This window comes from Microtus pennsylvanicus, chromosome 6 (assembly GCF_037038515.1).
Source record: "Microtus pennsylvanicus isolate mMicPen1 chromosome 6, mMicPen1.hap1, whole genome shotgun sequence".
Taxonomy (NCBI): domain Eukaryota; kingdom Metazoa; phylum Chordata; class Mammalia; order Rodentia; family Cricetidae; genus Microtus; species Microtus pennsylvanicus.
In genome coordinates this window covers 59,160,045-59,183,818 of record NC_134584.1, presented here as the reverse complement: position 1 = coordinate 59,183,818, position 23,774 = coordinate 59,160,045, and the positions used below count along the sequence as shown (strand labels likewise).

The 23,774-nt window shown below is 38.8% G+C and overlaps 1 protein-coding gene across 4 annotated transcripts in view; it reads left to right on the top strand.

Annotated features, from left to right (window-relative positions):
* The window catches only part of Ssbp2 (single stranded DNA binding protein 2), a 255,173-nt gene that overhangs the window by 62,033 nt on the left and 169,366 nt on the right, over positions 1–23,774 (top strand). For all 4 annotated transcript variants that reach the window (XM_075976344.1, XM_075976346.1, XM_075976345.1 and 1 more), the window contains exon 2: positions 14,656–14,728. In XM_075976344.1, coding sequence (XP_075832459.1) covers positions 14,656–14,728 — 73 coding nt within the window. The remainder of the gene's footprint in view (positions 1–14,655; positions 14,729–23,774) is intronic.

Genomic DNA, 23,774 nt, shown 5'->3' with positions numbered 1-23,774 from the left:
CAGATGTTTAGAACAGTCAATTAAGGAAGAAATACTTTTGCTAAATTATTTTAATTATATTCTTAAATTATATTTCGATATGCCAAAAAAATGCTGAAATGGCACAGTGATCTGATCAGTACCTTGACCTTATTATAACACATTTTCTATTTCACTGACTTTGTAATTGTCAATATTAGTATAATTTATCCCTTCCAACTGTTTTGGGATAAATGTACACTTTAAAATTATAATGTTGATTAGGTTAAAAGGGTTCATGTAATAGAGGACATAGAATTTATCTGCGCTGCAGAGCTGACAGCCATAGGAGTTTAGAAAGAGCACATGTGCTTAGACCGTGCACTCTGTTTTAGACAGGCACTTCGTGGTGATGTATTTTACCACTTAGTGGTTGGTACTCTGCTTGTCTTGTATTCCTTGCTAAACTAGCTGCCAGAGACTTGGCTGGTTATGCCTTGACAGTTAGGACAAGGTGTTTCCATGATATCCTTTTATATCACCTCATTTTAATGTGGAAACCTTGGAACACTGGTCCTCAGTGTACAGGAGGGAACTGCCCAGACATGCTGTGGAGATGCAGTTTATCTTGTTTGAGGGTGCATGGTAGGAAGATTGGTGACATCTATGCTAGAGGTTGCCTTAGGTTCAACATCTATAGGTGAGTCTGCCACTGTGTCCTTTACTTGGTTACAAAGTAACATTAGTGGGCAGTATAATTTCTTTCATGACAGGTATGGAGTTGTGACAGTTTGCAGTATTTTCCTAAGTACAGGGGACTTAGTTTCAGACTCCTGTTTCCTAGTCTCAGTTGCTTTCTAGTTTTGAAGGAAGGTATTTATTCCCTCTGGTCACATTTTAGTAAGAAGCAGATTGCCTATTTTTGAACTTGGGAGGAGTTGTCTAAACTTGTCTTCAGTGGATAAAGCCTCTATAATGCATCCAGTTTCAACATTCCCTTCTTTCCTCCTTCAAGGTCATAGAAGCCCAGTTCCTAAATCCCAAGGTTATGTATCCCAGACCATAATGTTTTTCTCTTTTTTTTTAAGATTCATGTTGAATTGCTTTCAATTTATTACGGTTATTATGTGCTTTTGTATATGGTCTGTGTGAGTGTGCCTATGCATGTGCCTTTGCATGCACATGGCTCTCAGGCGATAACTGGAGTTGGTTCTCTCCTTCAGACTATGTGGGTTCTTGTGATTGAATTTAGGTCAGCAGGCTTATGTAGGACATGGCTTTACCTACTACTGACCCATCCTGCCATCCCTCATAACGTTTTTAAATAACTCTAAATTGTTACAAAAACGGGTTTCAATGTATCGAGTTAAATTTTTCCCCATCCATGTAACCTGACATGCTGAAGTCATGTCAAGTAAGGTGACGCCTTCCAGTTCCCCACAGATGAAGTGTTGGAGTCTTTCCCTAGGTATGCGTTCCTGACCCTTTCAGCCAATGCTCATTGCTTGTCTTCTCTTGCTCCTCTTTTAAGGTGTTTTTCCCTTCTAAGTTCTACCGATTGTTGGTGTGTATTAAGATAAGTTTCGTCAGTTTAGTGCCAAAAAGTCAACTTGAAGTTGAATTCCATTAACCTGTCTTTTTGTAGTTCGTGGTTAACTCGTACCTGTCATTCTGTACAAGCCTTTTTGGTGACGATTTGTTTTTATTTTTTAATTGTGTGCCTAAGTGTGTGTGTGTGTGTGTGTGTGTGTGTGGTGTGTGTGGTGTGTGTGTGGTGTGTGTGTGTGTGTGTGTGTGTGTGTGTGTGAGAGAGAGAGAGAGAGAGAGAGAGAGAGAGAGAGAGAGAGAGAGAGAAAACATGAGATCTCCAGAGCTAGAGTTCAGGCCTTGTAGAAAAGACTGTTTCTGGACACCTACCTGTCTCTTCAGCCCCAAGGTTTTTGTTTGTTTCTTTTGTTCTATTTTGTTTTAAAGCACAGACTTTACACTTATTTTTGTTAAATTAATTTTATTGGGTTTACTAATATGTTTCAAAGTGTGCTATTGTTTTGGAATGTTAACTATGTTAGCTATTTCCTTAGTTTTGCTTTCAAATTTGATAATTTTGCTGAAATCTTCCCCCCCGCCCCTAAAGTCAAGGATCTTACTTGATTATTTTAATCTGGTTTTGGAAGTGAAGACATTTTAGTTTTTTTTTTTTCGGTGATATAGGCAGTCAGGGATATAAAATGCTTGTTAGTATAACTGACTGGAAATTAGGTATATAGAAATTAATCTGTTATTTAACTGAATCTCTTCATTTGTTTCTTTCACCTATTGATTCTACATAGAGATATATTTAAAACATTTCTAGATATTCACCAATCAAAATAACTTTATCTAAATTTTTAAAACATAATTTCTATTATGTATTTTTTATTTTTATGTTTTTATCTATTAAATACATTTCTTTATTTGGAGCTTTTCATAATAACTTAAATATGAGTTAAGAAATTCCATCTAGATAAAAATATTATCACTTAAAAATCGACAGAATATAGCTTTATCTACTAAAAGTTGAACCAAGTAAAAGAAAATTATTAGAAATAATTCTTTTTTTAATTATAATCTCTTATTATTATTATTTTTTTTATTGAGAAAAGGAAAAAAACAAGTTTCCGCCTCCTCCCAGCCTCCCATTTCCCTCCCCCTCTTCCCATCCTTCTCCTCCCTCCCCTACTCCTCTCCCCCTCCCTCTCCAGTCCAAAGAGCAGTCAGGGTTCCCTGCCCTGTGGAAAGTCCAAGGTCCTCCCCCCTCCGTCCATATCTAGGAAGGTGAACATCCAAACTGGCTAGGCTCCCACAAAGCCAGAACATGAAGTAGGATCAAAACCCCGTGCCATTGTCCTTGACTTCTCATCAGCCCCCATTGTTCGCCATGTTCAGAGAGTCCGGTTTTATCCCATGCTTTTTCAGTCACAGTCCAGCTGGCCTTGGTGAGCTCCCAATAGATCAGCCCCACTGTCTCAGTGGGTGGGTGAACCCCTCGTGGTCCCGACTTCCTTGCTCATGTTCTCCCTCCTTCTGCTCCTCATTGGGACCTTGGGATCAAATTATTGTTAATAGTTAATAATTTACTTTCATCTGTGGAAGTATTTTATAAACCATAAATCACCAGATATGTTTCTATTTATCATTCTATAACAATGGAGTAAAGTCTTTCTACCACATCTTGCTATATAGAAATAAATCTCAATAACATAATAATAAATCTCAATAACATAATACCCTGTGAGCACTTTCCACTACTTTTAGGCACATAGTGGACTTTCAATGGGCTACCATTGTCACAAATGTAGACAATGTCTTCTTCTTTTTTTTTAAATCCTGTTTTCCCCTTAATGCCACATGTAATGCAATTTCCTCTGTCAGTGTAAATATTTATGTTAAGGATTTTAGTTTTTGTCTTATTTTTAATTGTATGTCTTGCCCATTAACAAGTCTGAAAATTCATTGAGGGCAGAATCTGTATCTTGTTGTTTTTGTCTACATTATAGAGGTACTAGAAACTTATTAGCTGCTGATAGTTCCTAGTATAGTGAGTGTACTTATAGTTTCTTAGGATGTTTGAAAATAGTTTTGTTTCTAATTTTGCCTAATTAATATAGCTGCATGTTACTCACTTTGTAAACTTGGTTGTTATACATTCTTTGTTCTAAATTCATGCTTCCTTTTTGCTACTTTGTATATACAAAGTGGATGCTTCAGAGTTGTCAAAGGTTCAGGGCTCAGTTGGCAAACCGCTTGCCAAGTAAGATTTCAGCAATTTTTATAGGAAGGAGAAAGTGGATTTTAAGCATTAGCCTTACTTAATAACACATAGCTAACATAATACTCAAATGGCGGTGATGTTGACGTAGGTAGGACTGGAGACTTGGCAGATGCATTGTAGGCAGATGGGTGTTGGGGCTTGCTTTCAGCACTGTGCATTTAGATGTCTTCCATCCCTTCTCATGATTTCTTTCTGAAGGGGACCACAGATGGGGAGTGGGGGGCTGCCTCCCAGGCCCTAGATGAGGCACAAACTACACCCAAACACCTGTTCTCACAGAGAAATTTTTTATTAAGTGGAGAAGAAAAGTGGCTGCTTTCTAACTCAGGCAGAAAAACAGCAGCAAATGATCCTTTGCAGGTGTAATTGTTAAGAGGAGAAAAAGGGGAGGTCTGTGTTAGGATGGGCCAGGATGCCTTGGTAAGGAGTTGAGGGGACAAGGGAGAATGGGAAGGGGAAAAAGGAAAGGGGGCAGGGGTATTTGTCCTGGGGGGAGCAAAGGACTGTCTCTGGATAGAGAGGAGACAGATGTGGGCATAGGAAATAGTAGTTATAAAGGTAAAAACGGGCAGCCCTGTGTTAGGATGAGGTGTTTAACTTTAATTGGGCACTTTGGTAGTCAGCTTCAGGAGGAGGAAGTGGGTATAACTTAATAGGTGGCTAGTTTTAGGAGTTTAATCCAGTGGTTTTAACAAGGCTGAAGGAATGGGGTAGAAGGGCAAGGAGGGCAAGGACTGCCAGAGCCACACCCTCCAGTGGGTGAGCGCCCTTCACTTTCACCATTGCGTGTATTCTAGTGTCTGCTGTGCTGCAGTTGTTGCTTCATTGTTTCCACACCCACTGTTGTCATCAGTAAAGCTGCCCTGAGCAGGTTTCGGTCCTGACTAACATTTCAGTTTATTTGGCACATACCAAGGGGCATGAGTGGTGGAATTGTTTGTTAAGAATTTCTTTAGTTCTTTTAATTATTTCCTTTAGTTTTTTTAGATTATAATATAATTATATCATTGTGTAAAGCAGACAAACTGTCTTCCAACGTTGCTGTACAGTTTTTTATTTCCACTAACAGTGAAGGAAGTTTCTGTCGTTCTCCAGCATTTGCCAGCACGTGGTTTTGTCAGTACATTACAGCTCACAGTGCTTTATTCTGTATACGTCCATTTGTTATGGGCATATGTATTAACGTTACAGTTTAATGCTTTCCATAGATTTTTACATACATACTATTTTTTCTCCTTTTGCTGCTAGTTAAACTGTCTTAAACTCTTTAATAAAATCTAGAGATAGAGTTATTCTATTCTAATATACAAAGATGTTTAATTTTTTTTTCACCCTCACAGTGTTGGGAGTTGAGCCCAAGGTTTGTGCTTGTGAGGCAAACATTTTGACACTGAGCTATATCCTCAGCCCCGCAGTATCAAGATTTAGATACTTTTTGACTTTTGAAGTAATTTCAAAAGATAATTCATAATTTTCTATCTTTGAATATTTTGTTTAGTGGTGATAACCATGCCTTGAATAAATACAATATAAAATTTAATAAGAACTTTATTAAAGACACTAAAGTATATTCAAATAATTTTCTTTAAAATAGTGTAATGAAATTTTGTTATACAGTGAAATTGAAGAAAAGACCTTTAAATAATGCTTAAACTTTAAAAGCAGTCAAGCTAGATTATGAAATATGATATCAATTTTTATACACTAGAACAGATATACACTAGAACAGAAATCTAATTTCACTTCAAAAGTGAAAACGGACCTTATCATTATGTATAGTTTGTTCCTTTCCTAAAAGTAAAACAACTTTGTGTTAAGAAAATGAGGCTGGATTAAATCATTTTTCTGCTATTTAGGAATATTTGGTTAGTTATTATACTTTGACTGCTAGCAAATGTGTGCATGAAGAAGAATTTATTATGTTGTAAAACTGACCGATGAGGAGGACTCGGGGAAATGGTGCCTCCAGGTTTTTGGTGAAGTCCTGTCTAATGTCCATCTGTGCTGCCGCACTGCAGTGTTGTTACTGGGTGCTAGGGCACCCCTGTGAGCAGCGATTAACCTTAGTAAATCTCCACACCCACTGTGTTCTAGCAGCAAGTAGTCTTTGCATTCTCAGTCTGCAGAAGGAAGCTCACTACCAATCAGTAGTGTCCCCTTTGGTGAGAAAACTATGTAGGTATGATTGGCTTTAAATATATACCTACACGTTTTTTAATAAAGTAGTTATTCTAGAACATTTGTCCTTCACTTGACTTCTTTCCTCCTCTTGATGTCATTTCAACATTGAAGTTATAACCTCGAGAAAACTGCAAACTTCAGAATATCACAGGAAAGCATTAAATTAATATTAAAGTATTGTGCAGATTTATCATTATATTTTTTTTAGTGCTTCATATTGTTTTCTCTGTAGCAGTAACAATTCATTAAATTTCAATAGTTTGGCGAAGTCATTTGAGTGCTGTTGCTTTTGAAGCTGGTATCACATTGTTGATGGAAGAGAAGAACGGTTACCTGTACGGCTGACTAGTATGGCTTCTGTGCCCTCTGTCCTTCAGGCAAGCTTTATTTATTAAAACATAAATAATATACCACTATAGCTGCATCCAAACATTTCAACAATATGGATGTTTAAATAAGATTTCTCCAAAATGACAACTGTAATTGGCATGCCCTTTTTGGGTTTCTATTGTGATAAAACATCATGACCATAAATGGGTTGCTTGCAGCTTATAGCTCTTAGGTCTTACTTCACTGTCAGGGCAGGAACCTGGGGCAGGAGCAGAGGCCATGGAGGAGTGCTGCTAGCTGGTTTGCTCCTCTTGTCCTGGTCTGCCTGTTTCCTCATAACATCCAAGACCGTCCTCAGTGATCTGGGTCTGCCTGCATCATCACATCAATCAAGAAAACGCATGACAGGCGTGCCACCAGGCAGCCTAGTGGGGGCCTTTTCATAATTGACGTTGTTTCTTCTCAAATGGTTGGCCTGTGCCAAGTTGAGCACACGCCTTTAATCCCAGTACTTGGGAGGCAGAGGCTGACGGATCTCTACGAGTTTAAGGCCAGCCTGGTCTACAAGAGCTAGTTCTAGGACAGGCGCTAAAACTACGGTGAAATCCTGTGTTGAAAAACAAAAACAAAACAAAAAAAAGAGTTACCTAGCACACATGCCAATATGGATGGGGATTCTCTAGAACAGTGGTTCCCAACCTTTAGTTGTGACCTTTCCATAGGGCTTGAGTGTCAGATATTTACATTTTGATTCATAACAGTAGCAAAATTGCAGTTCTGAAGTAGCAATAAAATAATTTTGTGGTTGGAGTCACCAAAACATGAGGAACCCTGTTAAAGGAAGGTTGAGAACCACTGCTCAAGAAGAAGAACTATAGGCAATTAATGGTTGCTGAGAGAGGGAGAATCAATGTTCTACAGGAATGAGCCCCAATAGGTGAGCTAATCCCAGTAGATCAGTTACAGAAAATATTGGAGCAACACTAAAAGATCTCAGGATGTGCTTACAAACTTAATATCCACACACACATGCATACATCTCAGCAGGTTGTGTTTATAAACTTAATATGCAAATACACACACATACATTGCGGTGCCCCATAGATTTGAATGCTAAGACATTCTGGAGTGGAATTCTCTGAAATGATTAGAATTAGGAGGTGTGGCCTTGTTGCAAGAAGTGTGTCACTGGGGGTGGGTTTTAAGGTGTCAAAAGACCTTGCCAGGCCCAATTTTTCTCTCTTTCTGCCTGTGGATCATAAAGTCGTAGCTCTCAGTACTGCTCCAGCACCTTGTGCTGCCATGCTCCCTGCCACAATGGACTAAATCTCTGAAACTGTAAGCAAGCCCCCAATTAAATACTTACTTTTATAAGAGTTGTCTTAGTCATGGTGTCTTCACAGCAGCAGAACAGTGACTAAAGCATACATAATACATGTATCAATTGCAATTACAGGTTAAGAGACTGTGAGGAGTTGGGAGTGACCCAGAAGGGATTGAAGGGAGGGGAGAATGACATAAATACAGCTCATATATGAAATTTTCATCCTCTTGTGGGGACAGACGTATGAGGGTCCCAGGAGCTTGCTGTTCACGCAGTAGGTGATGACAGCCAGTGTTAACGTTTGTCCTGCACATGTGCACAGCCACAGCTGCACATATATGTACACACCATTTTTTCAGTGTTGACTGATACTTTGAAAATTAATCATCAATGCTGAGAACATCACTGGTACAAAAATGGCAGAAGTATATTTAGGGCATTTCAGAAATTGTTGGAAATTATTTTATAGTACTAAATTAAAATTTATTTAATTTTTTTAATGAAATAAAAGGAAGTAACTAATATACCACTTCTTAAAACCAAACATTCTAATATACCTAAATCCAAAGATAACCTAGCTTCATACATGATGAGGAATGATGCTAGAAAAGATGAAAAGTCTTTTTTTTTAAAAAATAATTCAAGCCATATATTTCTTAAAAAACTGTGTGCACATTCGAAACACATTCACAACAGAAAAGTCTGGAGTCTGGGTTCAAGGCAGTGTTGCTTGGCATCCTGCGTGGCATGGTGGGACGCACCGTGCGGAGTGCTGACGTGCTCAGACCACGCCTGCAGTGAGGGTGCACATATAGCAAGGCCAGCACTGCCAGGAGCCACTTCGGTGAACTGCTTGCTTGATTTGGAATGACGTTTTGGTGATTGTATGTTCAAAATCTATTGCCCCAAATTTCTCTACTGCCATATTCAGTTAGGTGACTCCATTTGGGGTTACAACCCATAGCTTAAAAACTGGAAAACAGGAGGCAGGTAGATCCAGATCCATTCACTCCTCTTAAGTGGAAATTTAGTGACATACTAGTTTTGGTGCTAAAATTCTGAAACAAAGCCAACTACAGGAAAGCGTCTAAGGTTTCATGAGCAGTGTTGCTCCCACTGGTTCCCTGGACGAGCATAACAACCTGCTCTGTGTGGACAGCACACACGGCAGATGGGACCTGACCTCATTTGTGGATTTCCAGAACAGGTAAGAGCCTGAGAATTATCTTCAGGCTGAATGAGAGCAAATGCTGTTTTCAAGTGTAGCCTCTAGTGTTCCTAGCACATAGAGCTTAGCTCGACAAATAGATGGAATTTTTGAATGTTTATTTATTTAATGCTGTGTGTACACATGTGGAGGTCAGAGGAGGACAACTTGCAGGAGTTGGTTCTCTTGGTCATTCAGGTGGATCATCAGTGTTGGGCAGCAAGTCCCTCTACTGTGTGAGCCGTCTTGGTGACTCTGGATGGAGTTTTATTTAAATTCTAAGTAATTATATTTTCACAACTGTTGATTAGTTCTGTAAAAATTCTTATTGTTGTATTTTTGCTCTTTTCAGTTTTCCAAAGCTGGTATTAAACATTTAGTTTTTAACTTGCCTGGTTGCAGGAGGCAAGTGTTTTCTGTTTCTGGGTATATGGAATCATTTATTGTTTGCCTCTACCCAGAACATGAAACAACAACAAAGTAATGCTTTGTGTGTGTGTGCGTGCGTGTGCGTGCGTGTGTGTGTGTGTGTATGTGCGTGTGTGTGTGTGTGTGTATGTGCGTGCGTGTGCATGTGTGTGTGTATGTGTGTGTATGTGCGTGTGTGTGTATGTGTGTGCATGCCCGTGCCTGCTTAACTACTCATCTATCCAGTAAAAGACAAGTCTTTCATTTGTGTCCTTTTTTTGTGCCAACTGATCTGAGGATATGGAGAAATAGAAATTTTTAGTATGACTTAAAAAAAGCTTGGTGTTAGCATTATTGTGTGGTTTCACAGTTTTTGACACTCCAAGTCTGTTTTTTAGCCCAACTGTTAATAATGAGGAAGTTTGAAAAGACAATGTTAGAAATAGATTTCTAACTTTTCACACCTCCTTAGCACCAGGTTGCAAGTGCTAGTAAACATTTGATCAAGCTGATCTAGTTCCACGCTAATAACTGCTTACAGACCCTAGAGTAGCCTTTTAGTGGCTGCCAAATGCTCCTTGAGATTCCATAGCTGACTGTAATCTGACAAACTGCTGGCGTTTTGTCACCCAGGAGTTACATTTGGACACTGAATTGCGTCACTGGCCAATACTGGGTTAATGTAGTGGGTTAGGAAGAGAATTGTCTTGTCTCTATCTCACTTGTATTTGAAAGACACGTAACAATTAAAATAAAAAATGTAAATTATGTATTACTATCCTAAATTTCCTCCCTCTAGGATCTGTAACCCAGATCTTTGTGGAATGGATGCCCACTCTTGGCTGCTTTGAAGTAGAATAGGTAATAATGAAAGGGCTGGGTGTGTCCGTCTTTGTGGTTATAAGGAAGATGGGGTGTGTGGCATTACTTGAGGTGATTCAGCAGTTCCTGGTAGAAAGAGGTGGTCATGATGCTCAAAAGTGGCACCCTTTTGCAGCATTCTTTGAAGATTTAGTGTCTGGAATCTGGAAGTCATTCAGGAATGAAGAAGGACTGAAGACACAAAGCAGAATTAATAAGAGTCATGGTATGATGTCTCAGGAATAATTTGCTGAACTCTCAAAGAGTCCATCCTAATTAGTCATTTAAGGGGGCCAGGGAGTGCTTAAGGAAGGAAGGCCTTGCCTAGTGAGCCCAAGTCTTATGTGAAGTGGATGTGTAGGATCCCTCTTGAAGAGAAAATGTGAGGCCTCATTCATTTGGTTTACTGTTTTCATAAGAGAATCTATTCTTTAATGCTTTTCTGGTCATTGATACTAGGATTTAAGGTCTAAGCATGGGAAGTGAGGTTTTTGTTGTTGTTGTTTTTAAATATAGACTATAGATGCCGGGTGGTGGTGGCACATGCCTTTAATTCCAGCACGTGGAAGGCAGAGGCAGGCAGATCTTTGTGAGTTCAAGGCCAGCCTGGTCTACAAGAGCTAGTTCCAGGACAGGAACCAAGCTACAGAGAACACCCCCCCCCCCACACACACTATAGAATATTGAGTACTTATGAATTTAAAATAAAAAATGATTTATTTATTTTTATTTTATGTGTGTTGGTGTTTTGCCTGCATGTATGTCTGTATGGTATGAGAGTGTTGGATCCTCTGGAGTTACAGATAGTTGTGAGCTGCCATGTGGGTATTAGGGTCCTCTGGAAGATCGGCTCGTGCTATTAACCACTGAGTCGTCTCTCCAGCCCTACTTATGGCTTTCATAGAATGTCCTTCACGAAACGGTCTACCGTCCTTTGAGATTCCCTAATCTTGCTTTATTTCCTGTTAAAAGGGAAAAAGAAAGAGGGAAGTTGTTAGTTCCTTTTGAAGACTTTTATAAAATTAAAATAACACTAAAAAACCCACATGAAATATACTGCACAGTAATAAACCAATTAAATTTTTAGTTGTCGTTTTATGTAGTGATTTGGAACTAATGTTACCTCCATAATGTTAACAGTGTGGAACTGTACTTTATCTTACTGAAAGCAAATATTAAAAATATTTTTATTAATGCAGAGAATTTTATTCTATGTATTTTAGTGATATTTGCCCCATCTCCTCCTCCCAATACCTCTCTTCCTCTCTTTCTCTTTCTCTCTCTGTAATCAACCCATCAGTTTCACTTTGAACTACCCATATACTCATGAATTTAGGGCCATCTGATGGAATGTGATTGACCTACCAAGGGCCACACCCTAAAAGAAAATTATTCTTTCCCCAGAAGTCATTTGTTGTCACTGGCTTAAAATGAAGTGAAAGATAAAGATATTTGATTCATGACACTCTTCGATTGGCTTTTTATTCATCTAAGTAGTGTCAGGAATCAAAGAAACTGGGTCTGCCTGCTACAGTGGCCTTTTACCCCAAAACTGTGATTTATAGATATATTTAAATGATAAACTACAAGATTAAATACCCATTTTGTATATTATGAAAAGTACATAAATTTCTGAAAGACCATACAAAGAAAGAAACTGTTAGTTCAAAAGTTTATGCCTTTCAAATATTAATATTCAGTATTCTTAAAATCATCCTGTTTGATAATAACTGGATCCTAGTTAAGTGTTTCTTGTTGTTTGGTAATTTTACCTGCATGTGTTGTGAATTACCTGCACAGTTGGAGAAATGCCTCTCTTTTTAGTTCTTGCAATATTTGTATTCAGACAGCAGTATCCTTCCTTCCTTCCTTCCTTCCTTCCTTCCTTCCTTCCTTCCTTCCTCCCTCCCTCCCTCCCTCCCTCCCTCCCTCCCTCCCTCCCTCCCTCCTTTCTTTCTTTCTTTCTTTCTTTCTTTCCATAATCTTCCTTCCAGAATTGTCCTGGCTAGTTTTATGTTAGCTTGACACAGGCTAAGGTCATCTGAAAAGAGGAAACTTCAATTGAAAAAAAAATGTCTCCATAAGATCCGGCTATAAGGCATTTTCTTATAGTAATTAATGGGGGAGGGCCCAGGTCATTGTGGGTAATGACATCCCTGAGCTGGTGGTCCTGGATTCTGTAAGAAAACAGGTTGAGTAAGCCATGAGGAGCAAGCCAGTAATCTGCACTCCTCCATGGTCTCTGCATCAGCTCCTGCCTCTGGGTCTCTTCCCTGTTTGAGTTCCTGTCCTGACTTTCTTCAGTGATGAACGGTGCTATGGAAGTGTGAGCTGAACAAATCCTTTCCTCCCCCAGTTGCTTTGATCATGGTGTTTCATCACAGCAACGAAAACCCTAAGACTAGAACTTCTAGTTATTCTTATTTTAGTGTTTTCAGTGCTGTTGTTGTGGGGAGCTCTTGAGACATCTAATGCTGAATTAGCTAGCCAAATTTTCATAGTAATTAATCTGTCAATAATGGGAAGAACATATTCTTCTATTTGACAGATTCAGGGAACTGAAAGTCAAACTTTTTTTTAAAATTTATTTATTTATTAAGGATTTCTGCCTCCTCCCTGCCACCGCCTCCCATTTCCCTCCCCCTCCCCCGATCAAGTCCCCCTCCCTCATCAGCTCGAAGAGCAATCAGGGTTCCCTGACCTGTGGGAAGTCCAGGGACCGCCCACCTCCATCCAGGTCTCCTAAGGTGAGCATCCAAACTGCCTAGGCTCCCACAAACTCTTTTAAATGATTCTTTTTGAACAAAGAACCATAGAAGCAGATGGATAAGATGAATTTAACTTTGAACATGGTCAGTATAAAGGATGGAACTTTGAGAGAAACTTCAACTGATTTGGAGATACAGTTGGACCTGTCAGTTACCAGTGCCTCTTTCCCCACAAGCTCACCATGGTTCCTCTGCTTCCTTCTGTCTCTCAAATTCTTCAAACGTGGTAGCCTTCAGTCTTTGACACAAGTCCCATTTCCTGCCTAGTGGGTACTGGTAGGTGTTAGACCCTGGCTTTGCAAGTCACATCTATCCAGAGAGATATTCTGTTTTTCCCTTTTCAAAGTAAAATTTGCCATCATAGTCAGTGAACCATATGATTGTGTGGCTCATGCTGAGGCGGCATGTGCAGGGCATGTGTGTTCAGTGGGTGTTCAGAGTCACTAGCAGGAATGTTTGTTTAAGCCACAGGCACATTGCAGTGCCTGCAGTTCCTGTGGTGTGCACAGGGTGAGCCACACTCCCTCTGTGAGCTCCAGCTTTGGAAAGAAGCTGCCATGGCCATCAAGCATGCTGGGTGGGAAGGGAGCGAAGCAGCGACCTGAGAGTGCCAACCCCCTGGAGGAGATCCATACTTCTCACTTCACCCTTCCCTCACTGCCACTGCCGTACAGTTATCTGCAGTCACTGTTGAATGTACTCGGTGTCACTTAGTGGTCCTCAGGAAAATATCTGTTGATTTTAAATGGAGAAGTAATTAGGTGGACAGAACAACTTAATTTGCGTAGGAGTTCTTATTTTCTGTGACAGATGCTTGGTGTATTTTCATGGGAAGGAAGAACATTATCACTTTTGCAAATGCCATGAATCTTTAATAATCAAAATTCACTTGGCAAGAAAAGTGGTGTAGCCATACCGAATTGTGGTTATTGTTACATTGCATTATTTACGGTAAACCTGGCTCAATATTGGTAAATATACTGCAGTGGAAGCTGAACTGTTGTGAGATATCTGGGCATCTGTCCAAGATATCATTAAAATACTGCGTCAGATTCATTGAGTTTGTGAATAACATCTTAACAGCTCAACTGAAATTGAACTGCATGGTACAGTTTAAAAATTCTGAACCCACAAGATAAGGAAAGCAGTGTAAATGTATATGACACACTCTACATTGTGTATTCGAGTAATAAATTTATATATATTTTTGTTTTAACCTTTAAACTGTAAGTCTCCAAATGACTAACATATTAACTTTAAAGTTTGCATATACTGAAATTATCTGTGAATTTGAATTCCTTATACACTAGAATATTAATTGGTCTAATAATCAAGTCTAAAGATTAAGTAGAAGGTGGAAACTTTTAAACAAGTGTTAACATTGATACCAAACACATTTTGAGCTGGGTGTATATATAAGTGGGTTAACAATATTGGCCACCAAAAGGGTCAAAGGTAATAAAATTCAATCAGTTAATTCATTTATTTTACTAATGAAAGAAAATGGGATTTACCTTAAAATGGGATATAGGAATTATTAATTTTTGGTTTTAAACTATTGATTATATTAAGTATAACAAAGAGAAAGTTTGAATAAGTGAGATGATGTAAGAAAAAATATAGTTATTTTTTCTCTAAAACCTAACACATTAGTATAATTAATTTCTTCCTGAATATAGAGACATTCTCATTGAAAGACGAAAGGTTTATTTTCTGTCACTATTAGTGTATAAATGTCTTTGATGTAGAATGATTGGTTAAACACATTAAAGTCCTCCTCTCAGTGAATGTCTCGTCTGTTTTCCAGGTTAGCGCTCTACGTATATGAATATCTGCTCCATGTAGGAGCTCAGAAATCGGCCCAAACATTTTTATCAGAGGTATGTTTTATATGTTTTCTGCATTACATTTGCTATGTAAATGAATGAGAAATATAGAGAATGATGAAGTGCTCAGGTAGCATTTTATATAATATAATCTTTGTAGATTGTTATGTAAGTGTTTTTAGTATCTCAAGACACCATTTCTGTGGAACTCAGTAACCGTCTAGTAAACTTTCTAGGTATTTATTCCCGTAGAAAGTTATCTCAATGTGGCTGGCAATAATAACCAAGAATGCAACTTTGCTTTAGAAGCTTCCACTAGGCCTGAGGAGGCGGTTCAGTTAGTCTGATCTCAAGCACACACACAGCAAAGTCTGACTGTGGTGACGGTTCAGTTAGTCTGATCCCAAGCATACACACAGCAAAGTCTGACTGTGGTGACTGAGGAGGCGGTTCAGTTAGTCTGATCTCAAGCATACACACAGCAAAGTCTGACTGTGGTGACTGAGGAGACGGTTCAGTTAGTCTGATCTCAAGCACACACACAGCAAAGTCTGACTGTGGTGACGGTTCAGTTAGTCTGATCTCAAGCACACACACAGCAAAGTCTGACTGTGGTGACTGAGGAGACGGTTCAGTTAGTCTGATCTCAAGCATACACACAGCAAAGTCTGACTGTGGTGACTGAGGAGACGGTTCAGTTAGTCTGATCTCAAGCACACACCTCAGTGTTATCTGGGTTCTCTGGGATTTTGAATTGTAGGCTGTAGGCGGTTTTTTTTTCTGCTTTATCTCTAAAAGCCACTTATGAGTGAGATAAGTGAGTATGTATGATATTTGTCTATCTGGGTCTGGGTTACTGCACTCAAAATGATGTTTTCTAGCTTCATCCAATTGCCTGCAAATTTTAAGCTGTCGTTATTTTTTCTGCTGTGTAGTACTCCATTATGTAAGTGTACCACATTTTCCTATCCATTCTTTGGTCGAGGGGCACTTCTGGAGGCATCACAGTCCCTGACTTCAAATTCTACTCAAGAGCTACAGTACTGAAAGCAGTCTGGTATTGGGATAAGAACAGACAGGAGGAACAATAGAACTGAATCGAAGACTTAGATATTAATCCACATACTTTCAAATACCCGATTTTGAAGCAAAAAATATAAAATGGAAAAAAGGAAGACATATTCAGCAAAAGGTGCTGGCGTAACTGGATATCAACATGTAGATGAATGAAAATAGACCCATATCTATCACCATGCACAAAACTCAAGTCCAAATGAATCAAAGACCTCAACATAAAGCCAGCCACACTGAACCTTATAGAAGAGAAAGTGGGAAGTACACTTGAACGCATTGGCACAGGAAACTACTTCCTAAATATAACCCCAGTAGCACAGACACTGAGAAACAATTAATAAATGGGACCTCCTGAAACTGAAAAGCTTCTGTAAAGCAAAGGACATGGTCAACAAGACAAAAAGACAGACTACAGAATGGAAAAAGATCTTCACCAACCCCACATCAGACAGAAGGATGATCTCCAAATTATACAAAGAACACAAGAAATTGGTCATCAAAAGAACAAATAATCCAATAAAAAAAATGGAGTACAGGCCTAAACAGAGAACTCTCAACAGAGGAATCTAAAATGGCTGAAAGACACTAAAGGAAATGTTCAACATCCTTAGCCATCAGAGAAACGCAAATCAAAACAACTCTGAGATTCCATCTTACACCTGTAAGAATGGCCAAGATCAAAAACACTGATGACAACTTATGCTGGAGAAGTTGTGGGGTAAAGGGAACACTTCTGCATTGCTGGTGGGAATGCAAGCTGGTACAGCCCCTTTGGATGTCAGTGTGGCGATTTCTCAGAAAATTAGGAAACAACCTTCCTCAAGACCCAGCAATACCACCTTTGGGTATATACCCAAAGGATGCTCAATTATACCACAAGGACATGTGCTCAGCTATGTTCATAGCAGCACTTGTCACAGAGAGAACCTGGAAACAACCTAGAGTAACTTTTTAAGCAGTTCAGTTGTATATGACTGCACATGTTCTGTTAGTCTTTACTACTCTTTTCCCAGATTTTTACCTTACTCAGATCTGTTACACAAGAAACTAAAAATAGGTGGAATGAATTATTTGGGTTGAGTTTTGTAATAAAGAGAGGATTGAAATAGTTACTTCAACCTAATATTTTTGCTGAGGTTCAATGCAAAGTAGCCACTTCTTTCTCAAGTTCTCCTTCAATATCAGTGAGGTTATAATGTTAGTAAGTTCTTTGGAGTCAAGATTACTGTGCTGGACCATTTCTTACATTTACTTGGGCTGATTGTTACAGCTGAAACTGTGGGAAGGGCACTCAGTACGTCCAGTGGCATTTGGACAAGCAAGACATTTTTCTCACCAGCCCAGTTACTCATGTGGGCTTAATCTTTTAAAAAAGTGCTCCTGACCTAACTTTGAACAATTGACTGCTCCTGATGGCTTTGTTGTTGGTTGGAAGAGTGAAGACCATAATTATATTAGACCAGCTGCTTTTACTTTCCTTTTTTAAAATGAAATAAAACATAGTAAGAAAAGATAACAACTAGCACACTGGAATTTGAATAGGACAAAATAAACAGAAGGAAAAGACCTCCTCCCCCCCAAAGGCACAAGAAAGAGATACAGATTCAGAGATCCACTCGTTAAAGGATTCAGGAATTCTATTCTTTATTTCTTTTTCTAAATGAAACTGAAAACACTGGACTAACAGTGATGGCCAAGCCATTCTCTAACTTGGTTGAACTAACAAGTTCAGAGTTACTTTTGGCATGTGATCATTTTACTTACTGCCTCAAACCTACATACAGTGTGAGTGGCTTTCTACTTCCTGACTTCAGATGCTCTGTAGGAATGGGGTCAGCACAGAGTCCTGTTCTGCTTTGTCTTCATGACCAGTAAGATTCAGCTTTAAGAGAGTGTTCAGAAACCTTTCAACTCTAGGTCAGCGTTAATACTTTGTACTCATTGCTGGTTGTGTTTTTCTTGTTATATTATTCCCATATAGAGAGAATTCCTGTTGAATTTTGAATGTTTTATAATATTCATGCTTGGAAATGAGGCTGGGTGTTCTTAACTAATATATAATTAAGAGTTAACATGCTAGCCAGGCGTAGTAATGCACACCTTTAATCCCAGCACGTAGAAGGCAAAGGAAGATAGATCTCTGAGTTTGTGACCAGCGTGGGTTACAGAGTGACTTCACAGAGAAACCCTGTCTTGGGGTAGGGGGGTAAAATGGCACTGTAAAGTTACACATGTCCCCCTTTCCTTTTACAGTTTATCTTTGCTGTCTTCTTTTCTTGGCCAACAAGTTGACCTGAAATAGTAACTTTGCAACATCTAATGAAGGATTGCTTTTTCAGTGCTCAGTTATTGGACACTGTAGACTTCACAGTTCCCTTCCATGTTTCTCCTGTATAAAGAAATGAAATTGTACTTGCTAGTCAGCTTCTTGAGCTTTAATTCAAATCTATAATTGCCTTTCAACAAATGTCTTGAGTTTGAATATGCACCACGTTTTAGCTGATTTTCTTAATTATGAAAGATGATGATAATACTACAGATTTGCACAGGGGTGTATGTTGGATCAGTACATATAAGTTGTATAGAATAGTGTCTGGAAGGTATGTGTGCTTCACAGTGTTGCTTTTTACACTTGTGACCAGTAATTTTTTTTTAATTTTTGTAGTTTCAGTTTTTTTTCTATTTTTTATGTAATTTTTGGGCACAATAGCAAGTATACATCTTATATGTACATGGATATGTCATGTGTCTGTACTTGAGGGGCCTACAGTTATCTGACTTTTGGGGTACCCTTTGCTGTAAAATGTCTCCAGCCCTGAGATGAATGTTATAGGCTCTCTCAAGGCTTCCCTGCTATCAGAGAACCTCAGTGGAGGAACATCGAGTTCTCTTGCTGGGCTTTCTTATTTCTTTGGAGTATTACAATGAGTTCTGGTGCTCCATCAGCTCACCCCTTTTCTGTGTCCGAGGTTCTGTTCCCTGTGTAGTTCCTAAGTTCCATTAACTCATTGCTCTCGAAGGTGAGAGATTCTTGCAGAAGGTCAGTAAATAGTGGGAAAAAATTTGGGATTTTATGGACAGTGACACTGCTTAGATACAATTGATACTGGCTGTGTTTTTGTTTCTCTCTTGCCACAGAGAAGTTCCCACCAGCTGTTCTCTTGAACTGCACTTTGCCTTCTGACTTGCTGAATCCTTGCAGTTTTTATATTGTCCTTAAAAAAAAATTCTCCCAGACATCCTGAACTTCTTGTCAAGATATCATTTGTAATTTTTAAACTTTTTGTTACATGGTATACTAAAAAGTCTTTCCTTTCATAACCACCTAATGACCTTTAGAATCAAACCCAAACCAGCAAGAACCATTGAGGAGTTTCCCCAAGAAAAAAATTTACATATATGTATGTGTATTATTTTTTTATTTTCCTTCCTTCTAAAACAAAGCAGTGCTATCTGAGACTGCTCATGGAAGGCTGCCAGTGTGCATTGTTTGGTAAGGCTCCCAACAGCCCCATGCGACTGTGGAGTATTTGACTGTGGTAGGGACAACTGGGAAGTGCTAAGCTAACGGAACTCAGATTTAGGAGCCATGTGTGGATAGACAGCACAGCTTCGGCTTATTCGCGTCCAACACAGGGAGATTTTACTTCTGTTAAATTTCCTTTTGTTTCAATTTCTAAATATTTTTATTTCATTTGCATTTATATGTGTTTAGTTTGATGTGTGCACATACTTATACCTTAGAAATCAGAGGGATCAGCACATTCTATCTAGATTAGAAATCTCAGGCATTTTATTTGCGAATGAGTTGGATACTCACTCAAGAACAGGTTTTATCCTTTATGTTGTTAAAATTTTTAAAAATGCTACACATTCAAAAAGTGTGAAAGAATTTATGAAAACAGAAAAGTTTAGAGACCCTGAGCTTGAGACCTATTGGTGCACTTATTGATATGTTCTTGAAGGGGCTTCAGTCTGCTGTAAGATGCTGTGCTAACAATGCCAGAGCTTCGGAGAAGTGTTGTTAGCAGGCTGTGGAGACGGATCGCTTATGATTTAAGGACCAGAGTTTATACCCTGGTTTCGCTGACATCAAAAGCTGGGTTCAGCAGAGCCCACCTCTATTCTAGTACTTGGGACCTGGGGATCAGCAAGTGTAGTCATTAGTGAACTCTGGGCTTAGCCAGAGACCGTATCAGAGAAATAAGGACAATTTCAAGGAAATTCACAATACTGACTGTGGATTTTTTCATAACATTGACCTCTTATCTCTACACTTCCCACCCCCACATCACACCTATCCCTATGCATAGGTGTTGTTGATGTCCAGAATTGTCACGTTTGGACCCACAGGCCTGCCTGCTCTTGATGTCCTGCTAGCATGTCCTGAAGGCAGAGCTCAACAGAAAGCTAGCCAGCAGCAAGGAGGCTGAGATAGAAAATATTATATACACTTGACAATTTTTATTTTTTATTTTGTAAAGTTATGAGGAAAGAGATAGCTCTTAATTTTTTTTAAATGGGATACTCTTAAAAACCTGATGAATAGTAAAATGCAGACTCTCACCTTAGAAAAATACGTATTGCCATTTTTTTTGGTCAACTTTCAAAGGCTCACTAATCCTGTAATGCAGTTATTGACCCAAATTTAAAATCTCTGGTATCAAAACAAGAACTATACATGGTTGAAAGGTTTCCTTTATTGACAATATTTATTTTCTAATTTTCCTCAAATAAAAATGGGTTGTAATTTTATACACATACACACACACACTCCCTTCAAAGCCAATACCATTTTTTCATGGGATATTCGATTAGTCATATAAAATAAGATCTCTCTCCAGCCAACTTGACCTGACCATATTTATGAGATGATTCATAGGAGCATTGTTGTGTTAGATGTACCTTGTACTTACACCATAAGCCATACATCTATTAATGTATATTTTGTTCATGATTCAGTGTTTGGTTCTTAGCTTATGTAGAAATGCTGAAAATGCTTGATTGCATGATAGAGCGAGCATAATCACAGACAATGCCACAAATCTCAAATATGGCAGAAGAAAGGGTTTTGAGAATTGCTTGGAAGTTGTAGTTGTATAGAGATTCTAGCTGATCATGTGGTAGGAAGAGAGGGTATGTAATATTCAAACAGGACAAAGTGTCAGAGAAGGAAAGCCTATGGTGGGGCTGGGACAGAGAAGAAGGAAGACTTGGAAAACAGAGAACTTGTTGGCATAGATGTTATCCGGGCAGAGAAACCAACCCCAGAGGCCACAGCAGAGCACTCAGTGAGTTGAAGATTTCGTTTAGAACAATTGTTTCTCAAATGTTGGCTGACATGGTTTATCAATGTTCTGGCCATTTATCAATGCCACTGGTTAATATATAGTAGCTAAGTAACAAATGCATAAATGAATGTAATTTTAAAATGGAAGTCTTCTATTACCCCTTTCCAGAAGAGAGTTGTAAATTTGGTGTGCTGTATTTAATATACACTCACTTAACTGTGTACAATCCCCCCACCCCCGCTTTCAAACAGAACATTTTTTTCTATTGTACATGTTGTTTTCCTTCCAACTTGCTAACTAGTAGAGCATGTCTTTTCCATGGAGAGACGGCCTGTTCTTTGTAATGGCCTCACGCTGTTCTGGGAGTATAGGTATCAACATTTGCAATTAGATTTGCTGTTGACAGTCCTTAGGTTATTTCTGATGTCCATTTCTCCAGTCTGTTTTGCCCCTTTGAGAGGATTTCTTTCTCTCCATAAGTAAGCTCTGCATGAGCTAGTGACAGTTTGGAAATAGCAGACCACTTGCTGTGGGATCATTTCTGGCTTTCAGTGTTATTCATTCAGTAATGGTAAAAGGTAGACTGAAGTTGAGCTGCTTCTGGTACAGAACTGTAATCTAACATGGGAAAGATGAACTGTAGTCACTTTCTAATAAAAAATGTTATCAGGCTGAGAGCAATGGTACGTGTGATCCATTTTGAGTTTCTTTAAGGAATAATAGGATATGATGCTTTAAAACACTCAGAGTGCCTTCTGACTTCTTCTGATAAAAGACTATCAGTAACACATACGTATGGCTTCTCAGAGTTCACTGTCTCATCTCTGAAATATCTTCTGGTTGGTTGGCAGTTCAGGGAGGACACTGGTGGTAACTGGGGTGCAGGGCAGGCTCGAGTAAATCTAATCCTACCTCCAGTACTCCTGGCCCTGAGACCTCATGTGATTTCACTCTCTGTTTTTAACTAACAACAGTGGTTGTTTCATGAGCATATTATGCAAAGCCAAGGTGAAAGCTTGAAATACAAGAACAATATTTTGAAAAGCTTGTTATTCCTAAGATAGGGTTAATTCCAGTGCTCAGAATATTAGTGTGTTTGGGGCACATTTGTGATATTATGCCCTCTCTTGAAGACACGAGCCATGAAGATCTGGTATGGCAAAAAGTTGAGAGCAGAACAGAAATGTTTTGGACTATATTATATCTAATAGGCCATCACAGTGTTATTTCTCATCAATATTAGTTAAGTAGTATTCCTTAGTGTTTATGAACCAGAGGATATGAGGGACTGAAATCATCAGATACAAGGAGACAAAAATGCACATTTTCTAAATGTCACTACTTAGGGGAACTCAAATTAAAATCTACCTTCATTTATATGATGTGTTTGTGTTTATTGCTCACATTTAATCTTCCCAAGTTCACTGATTGCTTGAGCTTTTATTTAGCTTTCTTAAGATTGCTGTCATACTTCATTTGTTCTGTTGGCAGTACATTAGTTGTCTGCTTTAAGATTCCAGGTCATTTACATCTCATGTTCTTAGAATCCTAGACTAAGATAGGGACCAAAACAAGGAAGTGCTCGGGTCTAGTGTCTGTACATCCCAGTGAACTCCAGTTGGAGCCCTGCTCTGAAGCTCTGGGCTTCGCTTCTGCTCTCACGCGCTCAGTTACACTGTATGAGCTTATGCTTTATATACAAAGCAGGCAGTGTTGATACCACACTGACTGTTAGTTTTGTATCGTCTTCCCTGATGCGTGTGTCCGTTTGTATGATCGAGCCCTTATCATCACCTGATAGTGCCCTTTCTGTGTCTTCTTACTAAACGTTAAGGTATACCCACACTTACAGGTGTTTATATTACAGGCTACATCTGAGGGAGAGCACCTATTTTTTCTTTCTTTCTGAGTTTGGGTACTTTGTTTAATATTAAACAGTCTAAGTCCGTTTTCTTGCAAGTTTTTCATTTTCTTCTTTAGACCTGAATCATCATCAGTTTTATTTTTATCTGACATTTATTTTGTTGAAATAGAATTTTATTACTTTCCCCTTTCCCTTTCATCTCCCAGTTCCTCATAGCTACACACCCTGGAGCCCCTCCTATGGCCTCCCCACACTCTCACATTGAAATCCTCATTTTATTTATTATTTGTACAAAATTTTTATTATCCATTCATCTGTGGATAGATGTCTGTTTGTTCCATTGCCTTGCTATAGTAAATAGAGATGTGCAAATATCTCTGTGGAAAGAGAGTTCCTTGGGCTTACTCCAGGAGTGGAATAACTAGGTCATATGGCAGTTCTATTTTTAACCTTTTGAGGAACCTCCAAACTGATACCTATAATGGCTTATTAATTTGTGCTCCAACCAGCAGCGAGCAGGTTTCTTTCACCTACATCCTCTCCAACATTTGTTGTGAGCTTTCTTGAGGACTTGATGATTTCATTACAACTGTGGTGAGATGATGTTTCGAAGTAGTTTTAATGTTGAACACTTTAAAAATAGTTATTGGTTTTCTGTGTTTCTTTAAAAACTGTCCATTTGTTGACTGGAAGTTTTAGTTCCTTGGTATTTAATTTCTTCAGATTTTTTTTTCTTTTTGGTAAAGTCTGTATGTTAGCCCCAGTATGAAATGTAGACGAAAGACTTTCCCCCTTTCTGTGGCCTGTTTGTCCAACTGCTGGTTTCCTTGTGTTTTCATGTAGCCCCAGTCTGCAGACACTTGGGCTCATT